Raw genomic sequence first — 23,043 nt, 5'->3', positions numbered from 1 at the left:
CAACTAAAGGAGTGGCCATGCTGGATCTGGTACTAGGCAATGAACTTGGTCAGGTGACAGACCTCTCAATGGGCGAGCATTTCAGGGACAGTGACCACAACACCCTGACTTTTAGCATAGCCATGGACAAGGATAAGAGCAGACATTATGGGAAAGTATTTAATTGAGGGAGAGCAAATTACAATGGTGTTAGGCAGGAACTTGGAAGCATGAATTGGGAACAGATGTTCTCTGGTACATGCACTGCAGAAATGTGGAGATTGTTTAGGGACCACTTGCATGGGGTTCTTGATAGTTTTGTCTCACTGAGACAAGGAAAGGATGGTAGGGTGAAGGAACCATGGTTAACAAGAGAGGTGGACGGTTTAGTCAAGAGGAAGGAGGAAGCTTATTTAAGGTTTAGGAAGCAAAAATCAGTCAGAGCTCTTGAGAGTTATAAGGTAGCCAGGAAGGAACTTAAGAAGGGACAGGAGAGCTAGATGGGGGCGTGAGAAGACCTTGACAAGTGGGGTTAGGGTGTTCTACACGTATGTGAGGAACAAGAGCGAGGGTGAGGGTAGGACCGCTCAGGGACAACAGGGGAAAATTGTGTCTGGAGGCGAAAGAGTAGGGGAGATCTGAGATGAATACAGTACTTTGCTTCAGTATTCACCGAAGAGAGGGACTTAGACGAATGTGAGGGTAGCATAGAACGGGCAAATATGTTGGAGCATGTTGAGCTTAAGAAAGCAGTGTTGGAGCTACTAAAAAGCATTAGGATGGATAAGTCCCCAGAGTCAGATGGGATATACCCCAAGGTACTATGGGGAGCAAGGGAAGAGATTGCTGGAGCATTAACAATGATCTTTGAGTCCTCCCTGGAAATTATAGACCAGTGAGTCTTACATCAGTGGTGGGCAAGCTTTTGGAGAGGATACTTAGGGACAAGATTTATGAGCATTTGGAGACATATACTCTTATAAGGGATAGTCAACATGGCTTTGTGAAGGGCAGGTCATGCCTCGTGAGCCTAATAGAGTTTTTCGAGGAAGTGACAAGACAGATTGATGAAGGTAGATCAGTGGATTATACATGGATTTTAGCTAGGCATTTGAAGAGGTTCCCCATGATAGGCTCATCCAGGTCATGAAGTATGGGATCCATGGAAAATTAGCTGAGTGGATCTGGAATTGACTTGCCCACAGAAGGCAGAGTGTGGTTGTTGAAGGGGAGTATTCGACCTGGAGGTCAGTGCCTAGTGGTGTTCGCAGGGATCTGTTCTCTTTGTGATTTTTATAAATGACTTGGATGAAAAAGTGGAAGGGTGGGTTGGTAAGTTTGCAGATGACACGAAGGTTGGTGGTGGTGTAGATATTGCAGAAGGTTGTCGTAGGTTGCAATGGGATATTGACAGAATGTGGAGCTGGACAGAGAAGTAGCAGATGGAGTTCAATCTGGAGAAGTAAGAAGTGATACACTTTGGAAGATCGAACTTGGAAACAGAGTACATGGTTAATTACAGAATTCTTAGCAGTGTATAGGAACAGAGAGATCTTGGGGTTCTAGTACATAGATCCTTCAAAGTTGCTGCGCAAGATGATAGGGTGGTTAAAAAGGCATATGGTGTGCTGGCCTTCATTAGCCGGGAGAGTGAGCTCAAGAGCAGAAAGGTAGTGTTGCAGCTTTACAAGACTCCGGTCAGACCACATCTGGAATATTGTGTTCAGTTCTGGTCGCCACATTATAGGAACGATATGGAAGCTTTGGAGAGGGTACAGAGGAGATTTACAAGAATGCTGCCTGGATTGGAGAACACATCTTATGAGGAGAGGCTGAGCAAGTTAGGGCTTTTCTCCTTGGAGAAAGGGAGGATGAGAGGAGACTAGATAGAGGTATATAAGATTATGAGTGGACAGCCAGCATCTTTTCCTCAGGGCAATAATGGCCAATACTAGAGGTTACCCATTTAAGGTGTGTGGAGAAAAGTTCAGAAGGGACGGTAGGTGTTTTTTTTTTAAACAGAGTGGTGGGTGCTTGGAATGCCCTGCCGGTTGGGTGGGGGGGTGGAAGCAGGGGGGTTGGTTGCTGGTAGGGGCCGACAGATAGGGTCATTTAAGAGACTCTTAGGTAGGCACATGGATGAAAGAAAAATAGAGGATTATCGGAAGTGGAGAGGGAGATAGAATGTGGATAAAGTTTATATAGGTCGGCACAACAATTGTGGGCTGAAGGGTCTGTACTGTACTGTTCTAATTAACAAAACATCTTCCTCAGGTTAGAAAAACATAGGCCATGTGACATGGACAAATAAGCTGGCACTATTTTGGCTCATCTAATTCATTCTTTTAGCATCCCCCCCCACCAAAATTGCTAACATTTTGTCTCCATTATCCTATCTAGGAAATGGAAACGGATGCTAATTGCACATAGTGATGAAACATTTGCTGAATTGCATTTTTAAATAACTTTATGATGATTGTTTGTCCAGCAACTATGGTCTAATTTTTAACAGCGGTCCGACTAACTCTATTCCACTTAGTATTCCATTGGCTCCTCCCCCCTCGCCCCACCCACCCCAGCACCTCCACACAAGGTAAAAGTATTTGTTCAGTCAGGTGTCAAAATGTAATGCGTCCCTCTTGCATTTTGACACCCAGGGCCCATGAACTTAATCCAGTTCTACCCCTCCCATACAAGCTTTGGGCACACTGAACATTATCTTGGATTCAGTGTCAATTGGCACTCCCCTAAACAGACTCTGTGACCTTTCAGTCTTTAAACCACCTTTACTGCCATTATCTAGCAGTACAATCATATGATTTGGAAAGCGTCATATGAAACACCTTGTACTAGATATTTTCTGATGCTAGTGAGAATATTAAATCACAGAAGTTGTTTACAAGGTGCCTGACTAAACAAATTTTTTAATCTTGTGTGGCGGGGTTGGGGTGGGGAAGCCAACAGAATACTAAGTCCACTGAAACACAAATATTTAAATAGTAAGTATTGAAATGATACGCCACCAGAAAATATTCCATATTTTGTCATGATCTAGGAGGAAAGTACTTTGGCCCATTGAGTCAATGCCAGCTCATGAAACAATCACATTGCCCATTAATTTCTCCGTAACCTGTTCTCCCTATAATCTGATCCATTCCCCAAGCTCTATCATTCACCTACACACTAAGGGCAATTATCAGTAGCAATTAACCCATCAACCTGTGAGTCTTTGGGATGTGGGAGTAAACTGAAGCACCCGGGAGAAACCCGCATGGTCACAGGGAGAACGTGCAAACTCCACACAGACAGCATCAGAGGTCAGGATTGAACCCGACTGCTGGGGCTGTAAGGCGGCAGCTCTACTAGCTATGCCACCGTGAAATTCCATTGTGACAAATAAGATCATTTTACAAGATAGCATGTTTCAGCAGCTAAATGTGGTTATTCAGCGCACTGCTGAATTTGGCTAAGGAAAGTGGTAACCTGCATTACAGGCCTTGATGTTAATCTATCCCAAGAAAGTTCCACCTTTAAATTTGAGCATCCATTGTCAGCATTAAGGAATCCCTGGTCAGTTGCAACAAAGGATAGAAGAAGATTAAACTTCACTTCCCCTGCCTTTAAACAAAGCCTCTATATATTTTTTTATTTAATATGGAATCTTTTTGCCTCTTGCATGATATTACATGTTAACGCCAATCAATGTTGAATTATACTGGGCTACATTACACTGAGTGTCCTCACATGCTGCTGTAAATTGCCCTGAGTGTAGTGTCAGCAGGAGAATTGGGTGGGGTGGGAGTTTATGGGTAGGCAAGAGGAAAGTTGGGATGAGTGCAGATGGGTGTTTGATGGACAGTATGGACAATGTGGGCCAAAGGGCCCATTTCCAGGCTCTGACTCTCTGACATTGGGAACCAATTGCCTGTAGTTTGAACTTCTGTCTGATTTAAAGACATTAGACAACAAGCGTCTGTTTAACTAATAGTAAAATGATTTATTTGTACCTGTAAAGTTTTACAAACAAATAAAAAAAATTTGGCCTCCGTGGCCAGAATTAAATGACCAATTTAGGAGTGGCTGTGCATTGCAGCCCATTTCCAAATTCAGTTCCATTCCCCTCAGTGCTTTAAAAAGGCACTACATCACATTAATTATATAATCCTCGTTTGGTCCCCAAGCAGAACATTTCATGCATCTAATGTGTGATGGAGGAAGATGAAGTCACACAATGGGGAGACCTGCGATATTCCTTTTGAATGCATTCAAGAGCCCCAGATTATTAAGGATCACTTTAAAAATCTTTACATTTAATGAGTAGTTCAAATGGTGTTCTGTCATTATTCTGTAAACTCAGTGGATAACCAATTCAAAGCTGCTTTATTAAATAATACTTCACCCTATATGAGCACTTTGCTATAATTTACATTAGAGATACTTCAACCTGAAGTACAGACAACTTCAAATGTTCAGTACACTGTATAATCATTTAACTATGAATGCTCACCATCAATTAATGTAAGGTTTATAAAAAAAAAGCCATGTCTTTGAAAATGTGACATAAATATGTATTAAAAAATACAGCTAATTTTAGAGTCAGAGTAATACAGCACAGAAACAGGCCCTTCGGCCCACTGGTCCATGCCAATCACAGCATCCTCCCTGTTAGTCCCAGTTGCCCACATTCGGCCCATAACCCTCCAAGTCCCTCCCCTCCATGTACCTATCCAAATGCCTCTTAAGTGTTACAATTGTACCTGCCTCGACCACTTCCTCTGGCAGCTCGTTCCAGGTACTCACCACCCTCTGCGTAAAGGAGTTACCTCTCAAGGCTCTTTTAAATCTCTCCCTTCTTAACTTGTATCCGTCCCCTCTAGTTAGGAACTCCGCAACCCTGGGGAAAAGACTATGACCGTCCACCTTATCCATACCCCTCATGATTTTATAAACTTCTATGAGGTCAGCCCTCATTCTCCTATGCTCCAGGGAATAAAGATCCAGCGTGGCCAACGTCTCCCTATAACTCAGGCCCTCTAGTCCAGGCAGCATCCTCGTAAATCTCTTCTGCACCCTCTCCAGCTTGACAATGTCTTTTCTATAACAGGGTGACCAAAACTGTACACAATACTCCAAGTGTGGCCTCACCAACGACTTGTATAACTGCAACATAATGTCCCTGCTCCTAAACTCGATGCCCTGACTGATGAAGGCCAGCATGCTGAATGCCGCCTTCACCATCCTGTCTACTTGTGTGGCCACTTCCAGCAAACTGTGCACTTGTGCTCCCAGGTCCCCTTGTTCCACAACACTCATCAGTGCCCTGCCATTCACTGCAGAGGTCCTTCCCTGGTTTAAAGTACAAAATGCATCAGCTCACACTCTCCAAGTTGAGAGCCATTTGCCATTGCTCAGCCCATCTCCCTCATTAATCATCTCTGTAATTTATTGCAACCTGCTTCACTATCAACAAGATCCCTCGATTTAGTATCATCAGCAAACTTGCTAATCGTGCCATGTATGTTCATTTCCAAATCATTTACATACATAATGAACAACAGAGGTCCCAACACTGACCCCTGGGGCACCCCACTAGTCACAGGCCTCCAGTCGGAGAATCAACCTTCAACCATCACCTTCTGCTTCCTATCATTGAGCCAATTCTAAATCCACCTCACCAGTTCCCCCTGAATCCCATGTGACCCAACCTCCCAGATCATCCTGCCATGCGGGACCCTGTCAAAGGCCCTACTAAAGTCCATATAGACAACACCCACTGCCCTACCTTCATCTATCCTTTTAGTTATCTCTTTGAAAAACTCCAAAAGATTCGTCAGACATGACCTCCAACGCACAAAACCATGCTGACTATTCCTGATCAGGCCTTGACCATCTAAATGATGGTAGATCTTGTCCCTCAGAATTTCTTCCAGTAATTTCCTTACAACTGAAGTCAGGCTAACTGGCCTGTAGTTCCCTGGCCTGTCCTTGCTACCCTTGAACAATGGAAGGACATTAGCCACCCTCCAGTCTTCTGGAATTTCGCCAGTGGCTAAAGACGAAGCAAATATCTCTACAAGGGCCTCCGTGATTTCGTCCCTGGCCTCTCATAAGGTCCAGTGATGCACTTGGTCAGGCCCTGGGGATTTGCCCACCTTAATGCACTTCAAGGCTGCAAATACCTCGTAATATGCATATGATCCAAGACCTCACTACTTATTACCATCATTTCTTTGGCATCCATGATATTCTCCTTAGTAAACACCAAGGAGAAATGGATATTAAAAATCTCTGCCATCTCCTGTGGCTCCCCACATAAGCAACCCTGATGGTCTTTAAGAGGACCTAGTCTCTCGCTAGTCACCCTTTTACCGATAATATAACTGAAGAATCTCTTGGGATTATCTTTAACCCTGCCTGCCAAATCCATCTCATACCCTCTTTTTGCCCTCCTGATTTCCCGCTTCCTTCTTTTCTCTCATCAGCCAGGGTTCCCTGAACTCGGTATGTCCACCCTTCACCCTAACAGGAACATGTTGCTCCTGGACTCTTGATATGACCCTTTTAAAAGCCTCCCACTTGCCAACTGTTCCTTTGCCTTAAAATAGAGTCACCCAGTCGACCCCAGCTAGATCTTGCCTAATGCCCTCAAAGTTGGCCCTGCTCCAGATCAGGACCTTAACCTGTGGACCTGTTCTATCTTTTTCCATAACTATTTTAAAACTAATGGAATTGTGGTCACTGGACCCAAAGTGCTCCCAATTGCCACTTCGATTACTTGGCCCACCTCGTTCCCTAACAGGAGATCCAGTATTGCTCCTTCCCGAGTAGGTTCCTCTATATATTGCATGAGGAAACTGTCTTGGACGCACCCCACAAATTCCGCTCCATCTGTGCCCTTTGCACTCTGGGTGGCCCAGTCGATACCAGGAAAATTGAAATCTCCCACTAGCACTACCCTACTATTCTCACAACTACATGCAATTTCTCGACACAGCTGCTCCTCAAGCTCCCACTGACTATTGGGGGTCTATAATATAGCCCTACCAAGGTAACCATCCCCTTCTTATTTCTAAGTTCTACCCAAGTGGCCTCGTTAGATGATTCCTCAAGAGTATCCTCTCTAAGCACTGTTATGTCATGTCCTCCCTTATCAAAAATGCAACACCCCCTCCACTCTTACCTGTTCCTCTGTCACATCGGTATCCCAGAATGTTGAGCTGCCAGTCCTGCCCTTCTCTCAGCCACATTTCTGTCACGGCCACAATATCCTAGTCCCTAGAGGCAATCCATGCCCTTAGTTTGTCTGCCTTACCTGTAAGCTACGTGCATTGAAATAGATGCAATTTAAAGCAATGGTCCTGTCTGCCCTTTTACTGTAAACATGGTTATCCTGATTACACTCTTTTGTTGCTGCACGTACCCACCTTCTCACTGACCTCGCTCTCTCGAGTCCCACACCTGCCGATCTAGTTTAAACCCTCCCTGATGCAAAAGCAAATTTCTCCACTTGGATATTGGTACACCGCGCGTGCATCCCCCCCCCCCCCCAGGTCAAGTGCAACCCGTCCCTCTTGTACAGGTCACCTCTACCCCAGAAGAGATCCCAATGATCCAAGAACCTAAATCCCTGCCCCCTGAACCAGCTCCTCAGCCACACATTCATCTGGTTTGTCTTTCTACTCCTGGACTCACTAGCACATGGCACTAGGAGTAATCCGGAGATCAATACTCTCGAGGTCCCGCATTTTAATTTCTTACCTAATACTCATTCTGCAGGACCTCATCCCTTGTTCTACCTATGTTGTTTGCACCACCGTGTACAGTGACCACTGGCTGCTCGCTCTCCCCCAGGAGAATTTTCTGCAGCCACTCATAGACGTCCTTGACCCCGGCACTCGGAAGGCAACACACCATCCTGGCATCTCTTATGCAGCACAGAATTTCCTGTCTGTCCCCCCCACTATCAAGTCTCCTATCACTATCACCCTGCCTAACTGCACCCTTTCTCTCTCAGCCTCAGAGCCAGTCACAGTGGCTCCCTCAACAGTATCCAAAGAGGTATACCTGTTGGTGAGGGGAATAGCCACAGGGGAACCCTGCACTAACTGCCTACTGCCTTTACTTCTCCTGGTGGTCACCCATCTATCTGTACCTTGGGTATGACCACCTCATTAAAACTCTCGTCTATGAAGTCCTCAGCCTCCCGGATGATCCTGCGTACATCCAACTGCACCTCCAGTTCCTTGACCTGGTCTGTCAGGAGCTACATCTGGGTGCACTTCCCACAGATGTCGTCATCAGGGAGACAGAGGTTCCCTGACTTCCCACACCTTGAAGGAAGAGCATTCCACTGCCCGAACTACCATCCTGCCTAAGGACTAAGGATCAACAAAAAAAAAAACCTTATCTGTGCCTTCTCACTGCAGCCTTTTTAAAAAGCTGCTCTCATCTCAACACCCGAGGCACTTATGCCACCCCTTCACGCCAAAGCCTCAGCTGCCCACTCCAACAATGGCCGCTCCGCTCGACCCTAACTTCTTTTTATAAACTGCAGTTAAACAGCTAAATTAGCCAATCAACTATTAACTAGCAATTTGCAAGTGTGCCTCGTTTAGGCTCCTGTCAAGTGAAATTCACCAGCAAGTCTTGAGACCTACCTCTTTTAAACTCTTGCTCCAAGTCCCGGCTCCTGTTGAGGTACAACTTTATTCAGTCATATATACATTTGTATTGTTGCTGTGACAGCGACCTTTTAAACTCCAGAAAGATACTACCAGCACCATCTCCACAAATTTCTTCAGATTCATTGGCAAGATCAGTGAACCAATGTCAACATCCTCTCCCAGGCCAATAACTCCAGTACTGAGGCCCTCATTACACTCAATCACATCTGAAGGGCAGGTCACATTACGTGTATGCTTGATATCAGGTTCCCAAAACTGACATGTTATTACGAGCTCCATCATGGCAAATGTCTGCCAGGCCAGAGAGGAAAAGATTCAAGGATGTTTTTGAGGTCACCCTGACAAATAGTGTAACATCCCCACAGGCTGGTCGGTGATTTGTCAAAACAGAAAATGAGCATTCAGCATGGCACCGAGAACCTCAAGACCATGCATTGAGAGTATCAGGTAGCCCAGAGTAAACAACGGAAGGAACATCCCACTTCACCAGCTACCACTGCCTGCCCCACCTGTGGCAGACTCTGCAGGTCTCACACTGGCTTCGTCAGTCAGCTCAGAACCCACTAAGCAGGAGTGGAAGCAAGTTATCCCTATAAGGAAGAGGACTGTGGTACACAGTCTAGATTTCAACAGGCTATATTCTGTTTTTTTACGGAATTTTAAAACACATGGTTTAAAGATTACTATTGGATTCCCTTTGACACCAAATTACACAAGGTAGCAATGGAGGTAGAAATTACGTTTCCCTACAGGAATCATTACAACACTCTCCAAAATTAAACTGTACCAACTAACCTGGCAGCCCACATTGTGGCTGACTGCTTCCAGGAAGAGTCCTAGTCCCAGGAATTTCTCGTCCCAATTCATCCACACACCAGCACTGCCCTGTGCTGCTGTGGCACTGCAGAGGCTTGAAATTGCCTTCTGCATCACACTGAGGGACATACACCCAGACAGCAGGTCGAGCTCTACGCAGATTGAGCTCCGCTTGTAGTTGATCCCGTAGCTCCGCACAAGGTGGTTTTGGATTTTCCGTCGATTCTAATTAATTGAAAAAAATACAACACGATTTCAAACCAGTAGAAATAAAAATATTAAGTATGACATTTCAACATCTGCAATAATGCATGATTTTTTTTTAATTCTTCTAACTTTGTCACAAAAATTAAAAATGCAACTTTTGCTCCATAACAAGGACCAATAACAAATCAGTTTCAACTGATCTTTTTAAATGCTTTCTCTTTTACTCTCCTATGGTGGATTTTCTCTGATACCAGGATTATTAATTTTACATTAAAGTACACATGGAAACTTGGAGCAAGAGTAGGCCATTCAGCCCTTCGAGCCTGCTCCATCATTCAATATTCTTTCAATGAAGTTTATTTTAAATAAAAGTCAAGAAATCGCAGACTCTGAAAATCTGAATTAAAAACAGAAAACACTCAACTGGGAAGGAGAAATGGTTGATGTTTCAGGACTGAAATCCTTTGTCAGAAGTCCAACAGACAATGAGTCTTGGACCTGAAATGGTAACTGTTTCTCTTTCTGCAGATGCTGCCTGACCTGCTGAGTATTTCCAGCGGTTTTTTAGTTTTCATTTGTTTTAAATAAGGTTGAAAGGGACTGAGGAACCCAATGCTATAAAACAGGTATCATAATTATGGATGGGTGCTCTAAAAATGAATATAAAGTTGTGTAGTTCAATCCAAAGGTATAATTTATAGAATTCTTAGGTATATTGAGTTGAGATTTAATGACAAGAATTTGCACCCAAATCAGGAGACATTTCCACTGCATTCACCCATCACCATTTGCCCCTCTGTAAGGTCCTCGGGCTTCACTTCATTGATTGCTGCACTCTCAGGCCATTCAATCTCATCAAGGTTCCCAGCTCTGCAGGAACTGCCAAGTCCAGTGCTTGTACCATAAAAAAACTTTCCTATTCTTGCATTACCCTCCATCGCCATAACCTCTTCCGGCTTTACACTCAGCATGCCTTCTCCAGCCTCTCCTGCATCCTCTTCTCACTTAACTTGATCACCTGCCACCAATCCACTTCCTGCCCGCCCACACTCCTCCACCCATCCCCAAGTGGTAAGCTTGGCTTCAGTTGTGCGGCCCTACTCTCTGCAATTCAGCCCTTGGGTCTCCTCAGCCTCTTCTTCATTTCTGCCTTTGATCACCATACAGAGTTTCTCCCTTTTTTGGATCAGTTTCCTGATGGAGGGATGAAAAATGCTTTCCCAATGATGTTATCCTGGGGAGCAATGAATCAGTGTTCTCTTCACGTTCCCTGACTGCAATCTCGGTCACACACCATACACCAAAAAGTTGATCCCTCGGAGTCCCCGCATGTTGGGAGTTGCCAGAATTTGGTCTTCATTTGGATACCCAAGGCATCCCTGATTAGATTAGTCACACCCCTCTCCCAAGATCTGAGGAACTAGATTTCTGCTAAATACTCCAAGGGGATTAGTATTTGATCTCTTTGCTTGGGGTTGCTGCAGAGAGACCCTACTCTAAAATGATCTGTGAGGCTACCAACTTCAGTGGGTCAACAAGTAAGGTCCATGACTGGGTGCATTTGCTTTTATAACCTATTACTGCCCCTGCAGATATTTATAGTTGAGTGGATTAACTAATAGACCTCAAAGCCATCATTGAAAACTAGTTTTTGTGGAGCCAGGTCTTGCTCATTAAAACAGCCGATCACCACTCCTACCCCAGGTAATGGCCTTCCCCAGAACATCATTAAAGTGGGATGTTCTGACAGCAAGTGGTCCAGTAAGTGAGAAGAGGATGCACGAGAGGCTGGAGTCAGGATGCCGAGTGCAAAGCTGGAGGAGGTTATGGAGATGGAGTGTAATGCAAGATTGTAATTTTAAGATACAAGCACTGGACTCGGCAGTTTTCTCCCAGAATACTAACGGGGTGTAATGGTGAAATGGTTCACAGTTGTATCCATTGGACCGGTGGTAGACTCACTCCGCTTTCATTCTGATCTACACTGTTCAATCCATTTTCACAATCACATTTGCTTAATGCAACAGCAGTCAATAGTAATTGGTGCTTGAACTCCATTGAGTTAGAGATATTTATTTATTAGTCACATGTACATCAAAACACACAGTGAAATGAGTCTTTCTGCGTTACTGAGAATGTGCTGGGGGCAGCCCGGAAGTAAGCCCTTCAGCTCGACACATCCAAGCCGAGCAAGTTGTCTACCTGAGCTGATCCCATCTGCCTGCATTTGGCCCATATCCTTCTAAACCCTTCCTAGCCATGTACCTGCCTAAATGTCTTTTAAATGTTGTAATTTTACTCGCCCCCTACAGACCCCTCTGGCAGTCCGTTCCAGATATCCACCACCAACTTCTGTGTGGAAAAAGTTGCCCCTCAGATCCCTTTTAAATCTTTCCCTACTCACCTTAAACCTATGCCCTCTGGTTTTAGAGTCCCCTTGCCTGGGAAAAAGACTCTAGTCATTCACCTCATCTACACCCTTCATGATTTTATACACCTCTAAGGTCACCCCCCAGCTTCCTATGCACCAGAGAAATGACCCAGCCTGTCCAGCCTCTCCTTATAACTCAAGCCCTCCAGTCCCAGTAACATCCTCGTGAATCTTTACTGCATTTTTTCCACCTTAATGACATCTTCTTACAGCTGGGCGACCAGAACTGCATACAATACTCCAAGCGCAGTCTCACCAACGACTTGTGCAGTTGCAACATGACATCTGAACTCCTGTACTCAATACCCTGAATGATGAAGCCAAGTGTGCCAAATGCCATCCTGTCTTCCTGTGTTTCCAGTTTTATGTAACTGTACCCATTCTACAACATTCTCTAGGGCCCTGCTATTTACTGTACAAGCCCTGCCCTGGTTTAACTTACCAAACTTGTCCAAGTTAAATTCCATGTGCCATTCCTTTGGTCCACTTCCTTGTTATAATTTTAGCTCTCTTCACTGTCCACTATACCACTAACTCTAGTGTCATCTGCCAACTTACTAACCATGCCAACTACATTCTCATCTAAATCATTCACAGTGATCGGTACTGTGGACCCAGTACCGATCACTGTGGCATCTCTCTGGTCACAGGCTTCCAATCTGAAAAATTATCCGCAATAATGACAGATGCTCAACTAATTTAGCTGCACTCATTTTTTTATGACAGCGCTACACTTTAATCAGCTTTGGCTTCATTCTTGCCTGTGTGTCAGGAAGTTCAGGGTTCAAGCCCAACTCAACAGACTATCACCTCCATATAGTACTAAGGGAGAGGTGTAGTGTCTGAGGTCCTGTTTCTCAGATCAGATTTCAATCTACAACCTCTTAACTCTTGTATAGATTGTCACCTTCTTCATGGATTGTCACCTTGTCGTGGTGGAGAAGCTTGTGTGGTCCTGAGATCCCGAGAGCGATGCCGTCTGGAGCTATGCTCCTGGTAGGGTCACCCATGGCGGTAAGGTCAATGGTGAGGTCCCTGACAAAGAACAATCCAACCAAGACCTCAACAGTGAAACAGGCGGACAAAGTTATTTCGAACTCAACGGCTGTGAATGCGGATGAAGGCTGCAACAAATCCATCAGCTCCAATCGTCGTGGTTTCCATGCCATTGGAATCAGTTGGTTGATTTGTGAAGTATCGTGTGCTTTTTGTAGTGCAGCATCAAGTACATGTTAAACAAATATACGCACAGGCACCTTCGCTCTGTGGGCTACTTCTCAAGTCTTTCGGCGATCGGGGGAGGGCGACGGGAGCAGGCAATGTGATGGCTGGAAGCTCCTAGTCAAGAACTGGCACGAAAGCATAAGCCGCTTGAGAGCCCATAAATAGATGAACGGAACGAAGAGCGTCATCCTCCACCTCGAGGGATAGCCACGACGACGTATAGATATAAAAGGTGTGCTATTTAAGAATGGTCAAGGTGTTTGCCCAATGTTCTGGACATAAGGTATTTATTTATTAGTCACATGTACATCAAAATACAGTGAAATGCATCTCTTTGCATTACTGAGAACGTTCTGGGGGCAGCCCGCAAGTGTCGCCACACTTCTGGTGCCAACATAGGATGCCCACAGCTCCTACACTACCATGCCACCCGTTTATCCTTTGTCCTTTATCCATTGCCTGGAAAGAGATGATCTGGTCTTTAGTAGAATTTTGTTTGTGCACAGTGGCAGTTTTAATTCCTATGCTACAACAGCAACATTACTTTAAAAGTACGTAAATCTGTTGTAAAACACTTGGAGATGTTCCAAGATCATTAAAGGTCCTATATAAATGTAAGCGTTTCTGCTTTCTACTGTGACACTACATAATTTACTTAATTCAAATTCTGACTGACCTGACAGCCCACAGTGTGGCTGACCGGTTCCAGGTCCTTTTCTGGTCCCAAGAATTTCCTGGCCGTTTTCATCCACACACCAGCAGTAGCCTGTACTGCTGTGGCATTGCATTGCCCTGTAGTTCCCTTCTTCATCACACTGGGGGACATAGACTCCAGTTGGAGGATCAGATCCATGCTTGTTCAATTCTGTTTGCACTCTCTCATGGTGTTGTGCACAGGCATTCTTTGGATGTTCAGTATGTTCTAATGAGCAAAAAAAAAAGACACATGGAGGAAACATTTATGAAACAAATGCAAAAATCATTCAGATTGGATCACTGCATGATGATATCTATCCCAGGAAATCATGATGTATCACATAGCTCACATCTGCCATTCTAAATTCATTGTTAGTTGTTTTCTTGTGTATCCTGTACCTACCAAAATTCACCCTTGTAAGTCATGGTACATGTTATTATCAATCCTATTATTAATTGCTGCCATTATAGTTCCTTATAATCAACTCTGATGTAAGCATACTTAGCAGACGACAGAGCCTGGAATCTTGGGTTCTGTCTGCAACAAACTGTACCATGACTTATAAGGGTCAATTCTAGTTGGTACAGGATACAAAAGAAAATAACTGGCGGATTATTGGGAGGAAGTTTGTTTGGTTGATTATGGCCATGTAGGATCTATTTCAATAGAATTTACAAGGGATAAAATTCTTTGGAATATAATTAGCTATACAGGAACATGAAATTAACAGGCACATTAACAACTGCACTGTCTGTAAGGAGTTTCTACATTCTCTCCATGACTGTGTGCGTTTCCTCTGGGTGCTCCGGTTTCCTCCCATATTCCAAAGACATATGGGTTAGGAGCTGCGGGCGTGCTATGTTGGCGCCAGAAGAGCGGCAACACTTGTGGGCTGCCCCCAGAACACTCTACGCAAAAAGATGCATTTCACTGTGTTGACGTTTTATTTTAAATTGATTGATTTCTCTTCTGCAATCCATTTTAGGAAAAATAATTTGGTTCACATCAGCATCTCAAAGTGAAGACAAACTGCCACATTCCCTAACATACAAGATAGGAATAAGTTATAAATTCACATGGGGAGGTCAAATGAGGCAAGGAAACAGCCAGATGAAGAGATCAGTCAACATTGCCAAGACGTTCTGATTTAGGTGACAACAATAACGACTGATATGAGAGGAAGAGGTTAGGGGAGTAATCAGGATGGATAATCAGGGCATCTGGTTATTAGCAAAGCTATTAATGGAATCAGACGTTGGGAGGTGATTATAACCGACAGACTGTACTTAGACACACATTTACTACTAGTAACAGATTAGCTTAGATATCTTTATTAGTCACATGTACATCAAAACACACAGCAAAATACATTTTTTGCGCAGTGTGTTCTGGGGGCAGCCTGCAAGTGTCACCACTCTTCCGGCGCCAACATAGCAGGCCCACAACTTCCTAACCCGTACATCTTTGGAATATGGGAAGAAACCGGAGCACCTGGAGGAAACCCACACAGTCATGGGGAGAACATATAAACTCCTTACAGACAGCGGCCGGAATTGAACCCGGGTCGCTGGCACTGTAACAGCGTTATGCTACCTGCTACACTACAGTGCCTGCTCACAACAAACACATTTCTCTGAACTCTTCTGTTTTTACAGTTCTGGATGTTTTGCATAATTAAAATACTGACTGACCTGCTGGTCCACAGCGTGGCTGACCAGTTCCAGGTGCTGTCCTGGTTCCTGGGATTTCCTGTCCATTTTCATCCACACACCAGCAGTGGCCTGTACTGCCGTGGCATTGTATAGTCCTGAAGTTACCTTCTTCGTCACATTGAGGGACATGGATTCCAAGGGGCTGAGAACCACGCAGGCTCACCTCAGCTTGTAGTCTCTCTCGCTGCTGCTCACAATCAGTCTTTGGACGTTCATTGCTTTCTGATATTGAAATGATTAATAAAGCATGAATCTCTCACTATATACTGAATATTGTCATCAGTCTATTTATCAGGGGAGGAAAAAAAACATACCCAAGCCATTGTGCATTATTACATGACCTTACACATGACATTCTTGATACATCCACTTATTATGATCAAAATTCTATCACTTGTACTCAGCAAAAATTAATACCTTCAACTGCTGATCAACGAAAAATAAACTGGATTTGAAAATAATACAAAGACTTACCCCTACCTGCCTTACTCTTATACAAAGGGGTAAGGCAGGTGAGTAGCTGGGAGGTAGGCAAAGGTAAGGTTACCTGTTATCTGTGATAAATATTTAAGTAGAATATCAGGAGGGGTAATAAGAGGAGCGGCCAGTGTGTGAGTGGCTCAGGGTAGGAGTGGAGCCTTGAGGCTTTGGCTAAAGAGGCTTCGGCGAGCAGAGGCTGAGGAAGAGCTAGCACCCTGAGAGGTAAGGCCGGTAAGTTCCTTTAAGCTAATTAAAGTCGGATTGGGTAATGAAGGCAGCAGCTAGGGCAATTGTGTGCTCCAAGTGCAGTATGTGGGAAATTAGGGACAGCACGCTTGTCCCTGATGACTACATCTGTAAAAAGGTGCATCCAGCTGCAGCTCCTGGCAAACCATGTTAGGGAACTGGAGCTGGAGCTGGATGAACTTCGGATCATTCGGGAGGTAGAGGCAGAGATAGATAGGAGTTTCAGGGAGATAGTTACACCTAAAAGTCAGGAGGCAGGTAGCTGGGTGACAGTTAGGAAAGGGAAGGGGATTAGACAGAAGGAGCAGAGCACCCCTGTGGCCGTTCCCATCAACAATAAGTATATCGTTCTGGATACTGCTGGTGGGGACGACCTACCAGGGACAAGTTGTAGTGGTCGAGTCTCTGGCACCGAGGCGGGACCCTCATCTCAGATAGGAGGGAGGGTAAAGAGGAGAGCAGTGGTGATAGGGGATTCAATAGTTAGGGGGACAGATAGGAGATTCTGTGGGAGAGATCGAGAATCCCGGATGGTCTGTTGCCTCCCTGGTGCCGGGGTCTGTGATATCTCAGATCGAGTTCTTGATATTCTCAGGAGGGAGGGTGAGCAGCCAGATGTCGTGGTCCATGTTGGGACCAATGACGTGGATAGGAAGAAGGAAGAGGTCCTGCAAAGAGAGTTTAGGGAATTAGGTGCAAAGTTGAAGGACAGGACCTCCAAGGTTGCAATCTCAGGACTGCTACCAGTGCCACGAGCTAGTGAGGCTAGAAATAGGTGGATCATGCAGCTAAATACGTGGCTAAGGAGTTGGTGCAGGAGGGAGGGCTTCAGGTTTCTGGATAATTGGGCTTTGTTCCAGGGAAGGTGGGATCTGTTCCGAAGGGACAGTTTACACCTGAACTGGAAGGGGACTAACATACTTGCGGGTAGGTCTGCTAGTGCTGCTCCGGTGGGTTTAAACTAGATTTGCAGGGGGAGGGGAACCAGAGTGTTAGAGAAGAAAGTGAGGAGGAAAATGATCATGCGAGGTCTGCAGGTATGGACAGAGATCAAAGGTTTGTACATGATAGTAATGTTCTCAGGTGCATCCATTTCAATGCAAGGAGTATTGTAGGTAAAGCGGATGAGAGAATTGGAGGAACAAATCTGTAGGGAGATAGCAGACCGATGCAAGAAACAGAGAGTTGTAATAGTTGGGGATTTTAACTTTCCACATATTGACTGGGACTCCCACACTGCGAAAGGGTTGGATGGCTTGGAATTTGTCAAATGTGTTCAGAAAAGTTTTCTAAATCAATATATAGAGGTACCAACGAGAGAGAAGGCAATACTTGATCTCCTATTAGGGAACCAGGCAGGTCAGGTGACAGAAGTATGTGCAGGTGAGCATTTTGGGACCAGTGACCATAATGCAATTAGTTTCAAGATAATTATGGATAAGGATAGGGCTGGTCCTCGAGTGGAGGTTCTAAATTGGAGAAAGGCCAATTTTTGTGGAAATGAGAAAGGATCTAGGCAGGGTGGATTGGGATAAGTTGTTTTCTGGCAAGGATGTGCTCAATAAATGGAAAGCCTTCAAAGACGAAATTTTGAGAGTGCAGAGTTTGTATGTCCCTGTCAGGATTAAAGGCAAGGGTAACAAGCATAGGGAACCTTGGTTTTCAAGGGATATTGGTGAGCTGGTTAAGAAAAAGGGAGAGGTGTATAGCAGGTATAGGCAACTAGGAACAGATGAGGTACTTGAAGAGTATAGGAAATGTAAGAAAATACTAAAAAAGGAAATCAGGAAGGCAAAAAGAAGACATGAGGCTGCTTTGGCAGATAATATGAAGGTAAACCCAAAAGGGTTTCTACAGGTTTATTAAGAGCAAAAGGATAGTAAGAGATAGAATTGGTCCCCTAGAAGACCAGAGTGGTCGTATATGCGTGGAGCCTCAGGAGATGGGGGAGGTCTTAAACAGTTTTTTTGCATCAGTATTTACTCAGGAAACTGGCATCGTGGATATGGCTGGAAGGGAAACAAGCACTAGTGTCATGGAACATATAGAGATTAAAAAGGAGGTACTTGATGCTTTACAGGGCCTGACAAGATATTTCCTCGGACCTTGAGAGAGACTAGTGTAGAAATTGCAGGGGCTCTGGCAGATATATTTAAAATGTCCTTAGCCACAGGTGCGGTGCCAGAACACTGGAGGATAGCTCATGTTGTTCCATTGTTTAAGAAAGGCTTGAAGAGTAAACCGGGTAATTACAGGCCAGTGAGCCTGACATCATTAGTGGGTAAATTATTGGAAGGTATTGTGAGAGATAGGACCTATAAGTATTCGGACAGCCAAGGGTTGATTAAAGATAGTCAGCATGGCTTTGTGCACGGTAGATCGTGTTTAACAAATCTTGTGGAATTTTTTTAAGGAGGTCACTAAGAAAGTAGATGAAGGTAAGGCTGTGGATGTTGTCTACATGGACTTTAGTAAGGCCTTTGACAAGGTCTCACATGGGAGATTAGTTCAGAAGGTTCAGTCAATGGGTATCCATGGAAAGGCTGTAAACTGGATTTGGAATTGGCTAAGTGGGAGAAGACAGAGTGTTTGTGGATGGTTGTTTCTCAGATTGGAGGCCTGTGACTAGTGGTGTGCCTCAGGGATCTGTGTTGGGGCCATTGTTGTTTGTTGTATATATCAATGATCTAGACGATAAATGTGGTAAATTGGATTAGTAAGTTTGCGGATGACACTAAGATTGGAGGTGTAGTGGACAGTGAGGAAGGCTTTCAAAGCTTGCAGAGGGATCTGGACCAAATGGAAAAATGGTCCAGAAAATGGCAGATGGAATTTAATGCAGACAAGTGTGAGGTGTTGCATTTTGGAAGGACAAATCAAGGGAGGACATACACAGTAAATGGTAGGGCACTGAGGAGTGCGGAGGAATAAAGGGATCTGGGAGTTCAGATACATAATTCCTTGAAAGTAGAGTCACAGGTAGACAGGGTTGTAAAAAAAAAGGCTTTTGGAATCCTGGCATTTATAAATCAAAGTATTGAGTATAGGAGTTGGAATGTTTTGGTGAGGTTGTATAAGTCATTGGTGAGACCAAATTTAGAATATTGTGCGCAGTTCTGGTCGCCGAACTACAGGAAGGATGTCAGTAAGATTGAAAGAGTGCAGAGGAGATTTACAAGAATGTTGCCGGTTCTTCAGAATTTGAGTTATAAGGAAAGATTGAGCATGTTAGGACTTTATTCCTTGGAGTGGAGAAGAATGAGGGGAGATATGATAGAGGTTTATAAAATGATGAGGGGCATAGACAGGGTTAATGCAAGTAGGCTCTTTCCACCTAGATTAGGAGAGATAAGTACGAGAGGACATGGCTTTAGGGTGAAAGGGGAAAGGTTTAGGGGGAACATTAGAGGGAACTTCTTCACTCAAAGAGTGGTGGGAATGTGGAATGGGCTGCCATCTGATGTGGTAAATGCGGGCTCGCTCTTAACGTTTAAGAGTAACTTGGATAGATACATGGACAAGAGAGGTCTGGGGGGGTATGGGCTGGGGGCAGGTAGATGGGACTAACAGAATAATATTTCAACACAGACTAGAAGGGCCGAATGGCCTGTTTTCTGTGCTGTAGTTTTTCTACTTGAAGATCTCTGGAATATCTGTGAAAGCTAAAGGGTGGAATATTTAAGGAGGAATTTAAACAAAAATAACTTTTTGGTCATTTCTTATAATTGTTTCTCAATTTTAATCCCCTGTACTGAATATTTTCTCATTGAATCTATTTGCAAACCTTTGTGGACAAACACAAAAATATATCCAAAGCTGAAAAATTGAATTAGTGTTTAAATAATGGAGAGAACAAGGATGCCAAGGAAACGGCAGTGGAAAATAAATTAATGGAAATGAAGGTTGACAACAAGGGTGATTTACAAGAAAGGTGAAGTAGATTGAATAGGTGGTATAATCAAGAGGGAAACCAGAGATCTCAGCTGCAAATTAATGTAGTTAAAGCAGTTATTTTAAGTCAATAATACTTTCTGTTCAATGCCAACCACTTCTGATAGGCACTTTGCAACTAGAAGAGATATTAGATGCTAAAATAAATTGCTTTCATGATAATCAGCCTGTATGGAAATGCACAGGTGCGTCACCAAGTTCTTAGTTAGGTTCAGCAAGAACAAATCTTTGAACTTCTCACTTTTCCGCAAAATTGAAAATTTGCCTTAAAATCCTGACTGACCTAGGAGCCCGCAGCGTGGTTGACTGGTTCCAGGTGCTGTTCTCGTCCCTGGAACTTCCTGTCCATTTTCATACACACACCAGCAGTAGCCCGTGCTGCTGTGGCATTGTATCGGCCTGAAGTTCCCTTCTTCGTCACACTGAGGGACGTGGAATCCAACAAGAGGACCACGCAGGCTCATCTCTGCTTCCATCAGTTCTCGCTGCTGCTCACAGGCAGACTTTGGGCGCTCATTGGTCACTAATAAAAATAAATTGGTTTTGAAACAATTACTAAAAAAACTTGCAATTCTCTCAAAGTGAGTCAGGTAGCATCTCTTCTACTACACCTAAAGGGGCCCATGTGGGCTAGAAATTCTGCACCCTCAGAGGTGCACTAAATGGACTCAAGGTATGCTGACAAGACCACATTGTTACAGGAGTGCCTTCAACAAGTATTTCTGAAATAACTGGTCCAAGTTCTCCTCCTAATATTTCCAAGGGGAACTGCATGAGGAATGACTCCATTAAGTGTGCCCCAATAGCAAAATCTCACTAGTGTATAAGGGTGACTCACACCAGGAAATCACCTGTTAAATGTTTGGAACATATACATAGAACAGTACAGCACAGGCCCTTCGGCCCACACTGTCTGTGCTGAACACAATGCTAAATCTCTTCTGCCTGCTCATGATCCATATCCCTCCATTCCCTGCATACTCATGTGTTTATCCAAAAATCACTCAAACGCCACAATTGTATCTGTTTCCATCACCACTTCGGAGTGAGAGGAAACAAAACAAAATGGACATTAGTGCCTTTACTCTGGAAAAACAAGTTTTCAGTAATTTAATGTTGAAAAGAAACAGCATTAAGCAATTGAATTTCTAGGCAACTCGGTTTACAGGAAAGGAATCAGCCCGGGTCAATGAATTTTAGTTCCAACAAATTTCACACAATATTTTTAATTCATCACCACAGTTGATCCACATTCCATCACCACCTGGAGTACATCTACCCAACACAGTTTATATTTTCAACTTGCAGTGTACAGCTCATTACAGGTATAATTGTCACAACTTTGCATTTTAATAGGTTTTCTCAGTACAATATTTTTAATGTGTGTTTATTCTGAAGAACTTATAGCAGAAGGAACCTGTAATATTTTCATCTGGTGTGCAAGTGAAAAGAACTTTGTTTGGCAATGTGTGATTGTGCAGAACATTCTTATCTTGTATTGTGATTGGGAACAATTTGAATTGAGAACAAAAGATTTTGTCACAGGATTATTGACTGAGAAAAATACAAGAAATGCATAAAATAGTTAGAAACAAGGGAAAAACAGAGACTGGACTAATGGAACAAGAGACACAGTTTTCGGAGGGGCTTTATTCTTTAATTTACAAATGCTCCATCTTCAGTCCTGACATGTTTTGATCCCCCATTTACTCACTGAATATATTTCTGACTCTTGGACTTAAGAGAGACAGAAGTTTTACGAAGTTTGAATAAGAGGTGAATTACTTTGATGAGAACAAGGAAGCCAGCAGAACAGCTGTGGAAATGAGCAATATGTAGACATAAAGAATGCAAGAGGTATTCCAAAACAGTTTATAATAGAACATGCTGATAGGAGAGATAGGGGGAAAACAGTCAGAAGGAGAGCCAGACCTTTTGAACGTGGATGTGGTCTGGCATTTCCAGCAGTACCTGTAGATCAACTTTAATCAGTAGTTTCGAGCCAATCACAATCATAAGAGATGACTTTTGCCCAAGTCATTTGTTACTATGCTAATAAACATTTATGAAACACACAAATACTTCAAGAGCCTCACTACAATAATTAAAGTCCCTTTGTACCCATTTTCGCCACAACAGTGGTCATTTTACTTAACTATAATCTTAACTGACCTGTCCGCTCACAGTGTGCTCGATCAGTTCCAGGTGCTGTCCTCGTCCCTGGAACTTCCTGTCCATTTTCTTCCACACACCAGCAGTAGCCTATGCTGCCGTGGCATTGCATTGGCCTGAAGTTCCCTTCGTCATCACACTGAGGGATGTAGAGTCCAATTAATGGCTGAGACCCATGCAGACTACTCCCCATTTCTAAACGTTCTCGCCGCTGCTCACAGGCAGACTTTGGGCGCTCATTGGCTCCTGAACAAACAAAAACAAAAACAAAACTGCTTCTGAAATAGTCAATAATAAAAAATGCAGCTCTTTCAAAGTGGGTTGTGTAATATCTCTGGTAGCAGAGTAGACCATGTATATAGAGCACATTACAGCCAATACGTTTTAAGTGCATAAGGACTTATAATCCTGCTGTTCTTAAAAACATGCACTATAAAGGTAGCT

General features: G+C 43.8%; 1 protein-coding gene across 1 annotated transcript in view; it reads right to left on the bottom strand.

Annotated features, from left to right (window-relative positions):
* Window positions 1–23,043, bottom strand: part of nid2a (nidogen 2a (osteonidogen)) — a 91,477-nt gene that overhangs the window by 10,545 nt on the left and 57,889 nt on the right. The window contains 5 exon segments of the mRNA XM_052016784.1: window positions 9,459–9,704; window positions 14,018–14,263; window positions 15,730–15,972; window positions 20,711–20,950; window positions 22,600–22,845. Coding sequence (XP_051872744.1) covers window positions 9,459–9,704; window positions 14,018–14,263; window positions 15,730–15,972; window positions 20,711–20,950; window positions 22,600–22,845 — 1,221 coding nt within the window.

This window comes from Pristis pectinata, chromosome 1, assembly GCF_009764475.1.
Source record: "Pristis pectinata isolate sPriPec2 chromosome 1, sPriPec2.1.pri, whole genome shotgun sequence".
NCBI lineage: Eukaryota > Metazoa > Chordata > Chondrichthyes > Rhinopristiformes > Pristidae > Pristis > Pristis pectinata.
This window is presented reverse-complemented; position numbering and strand designations above follow the sequence as displayed.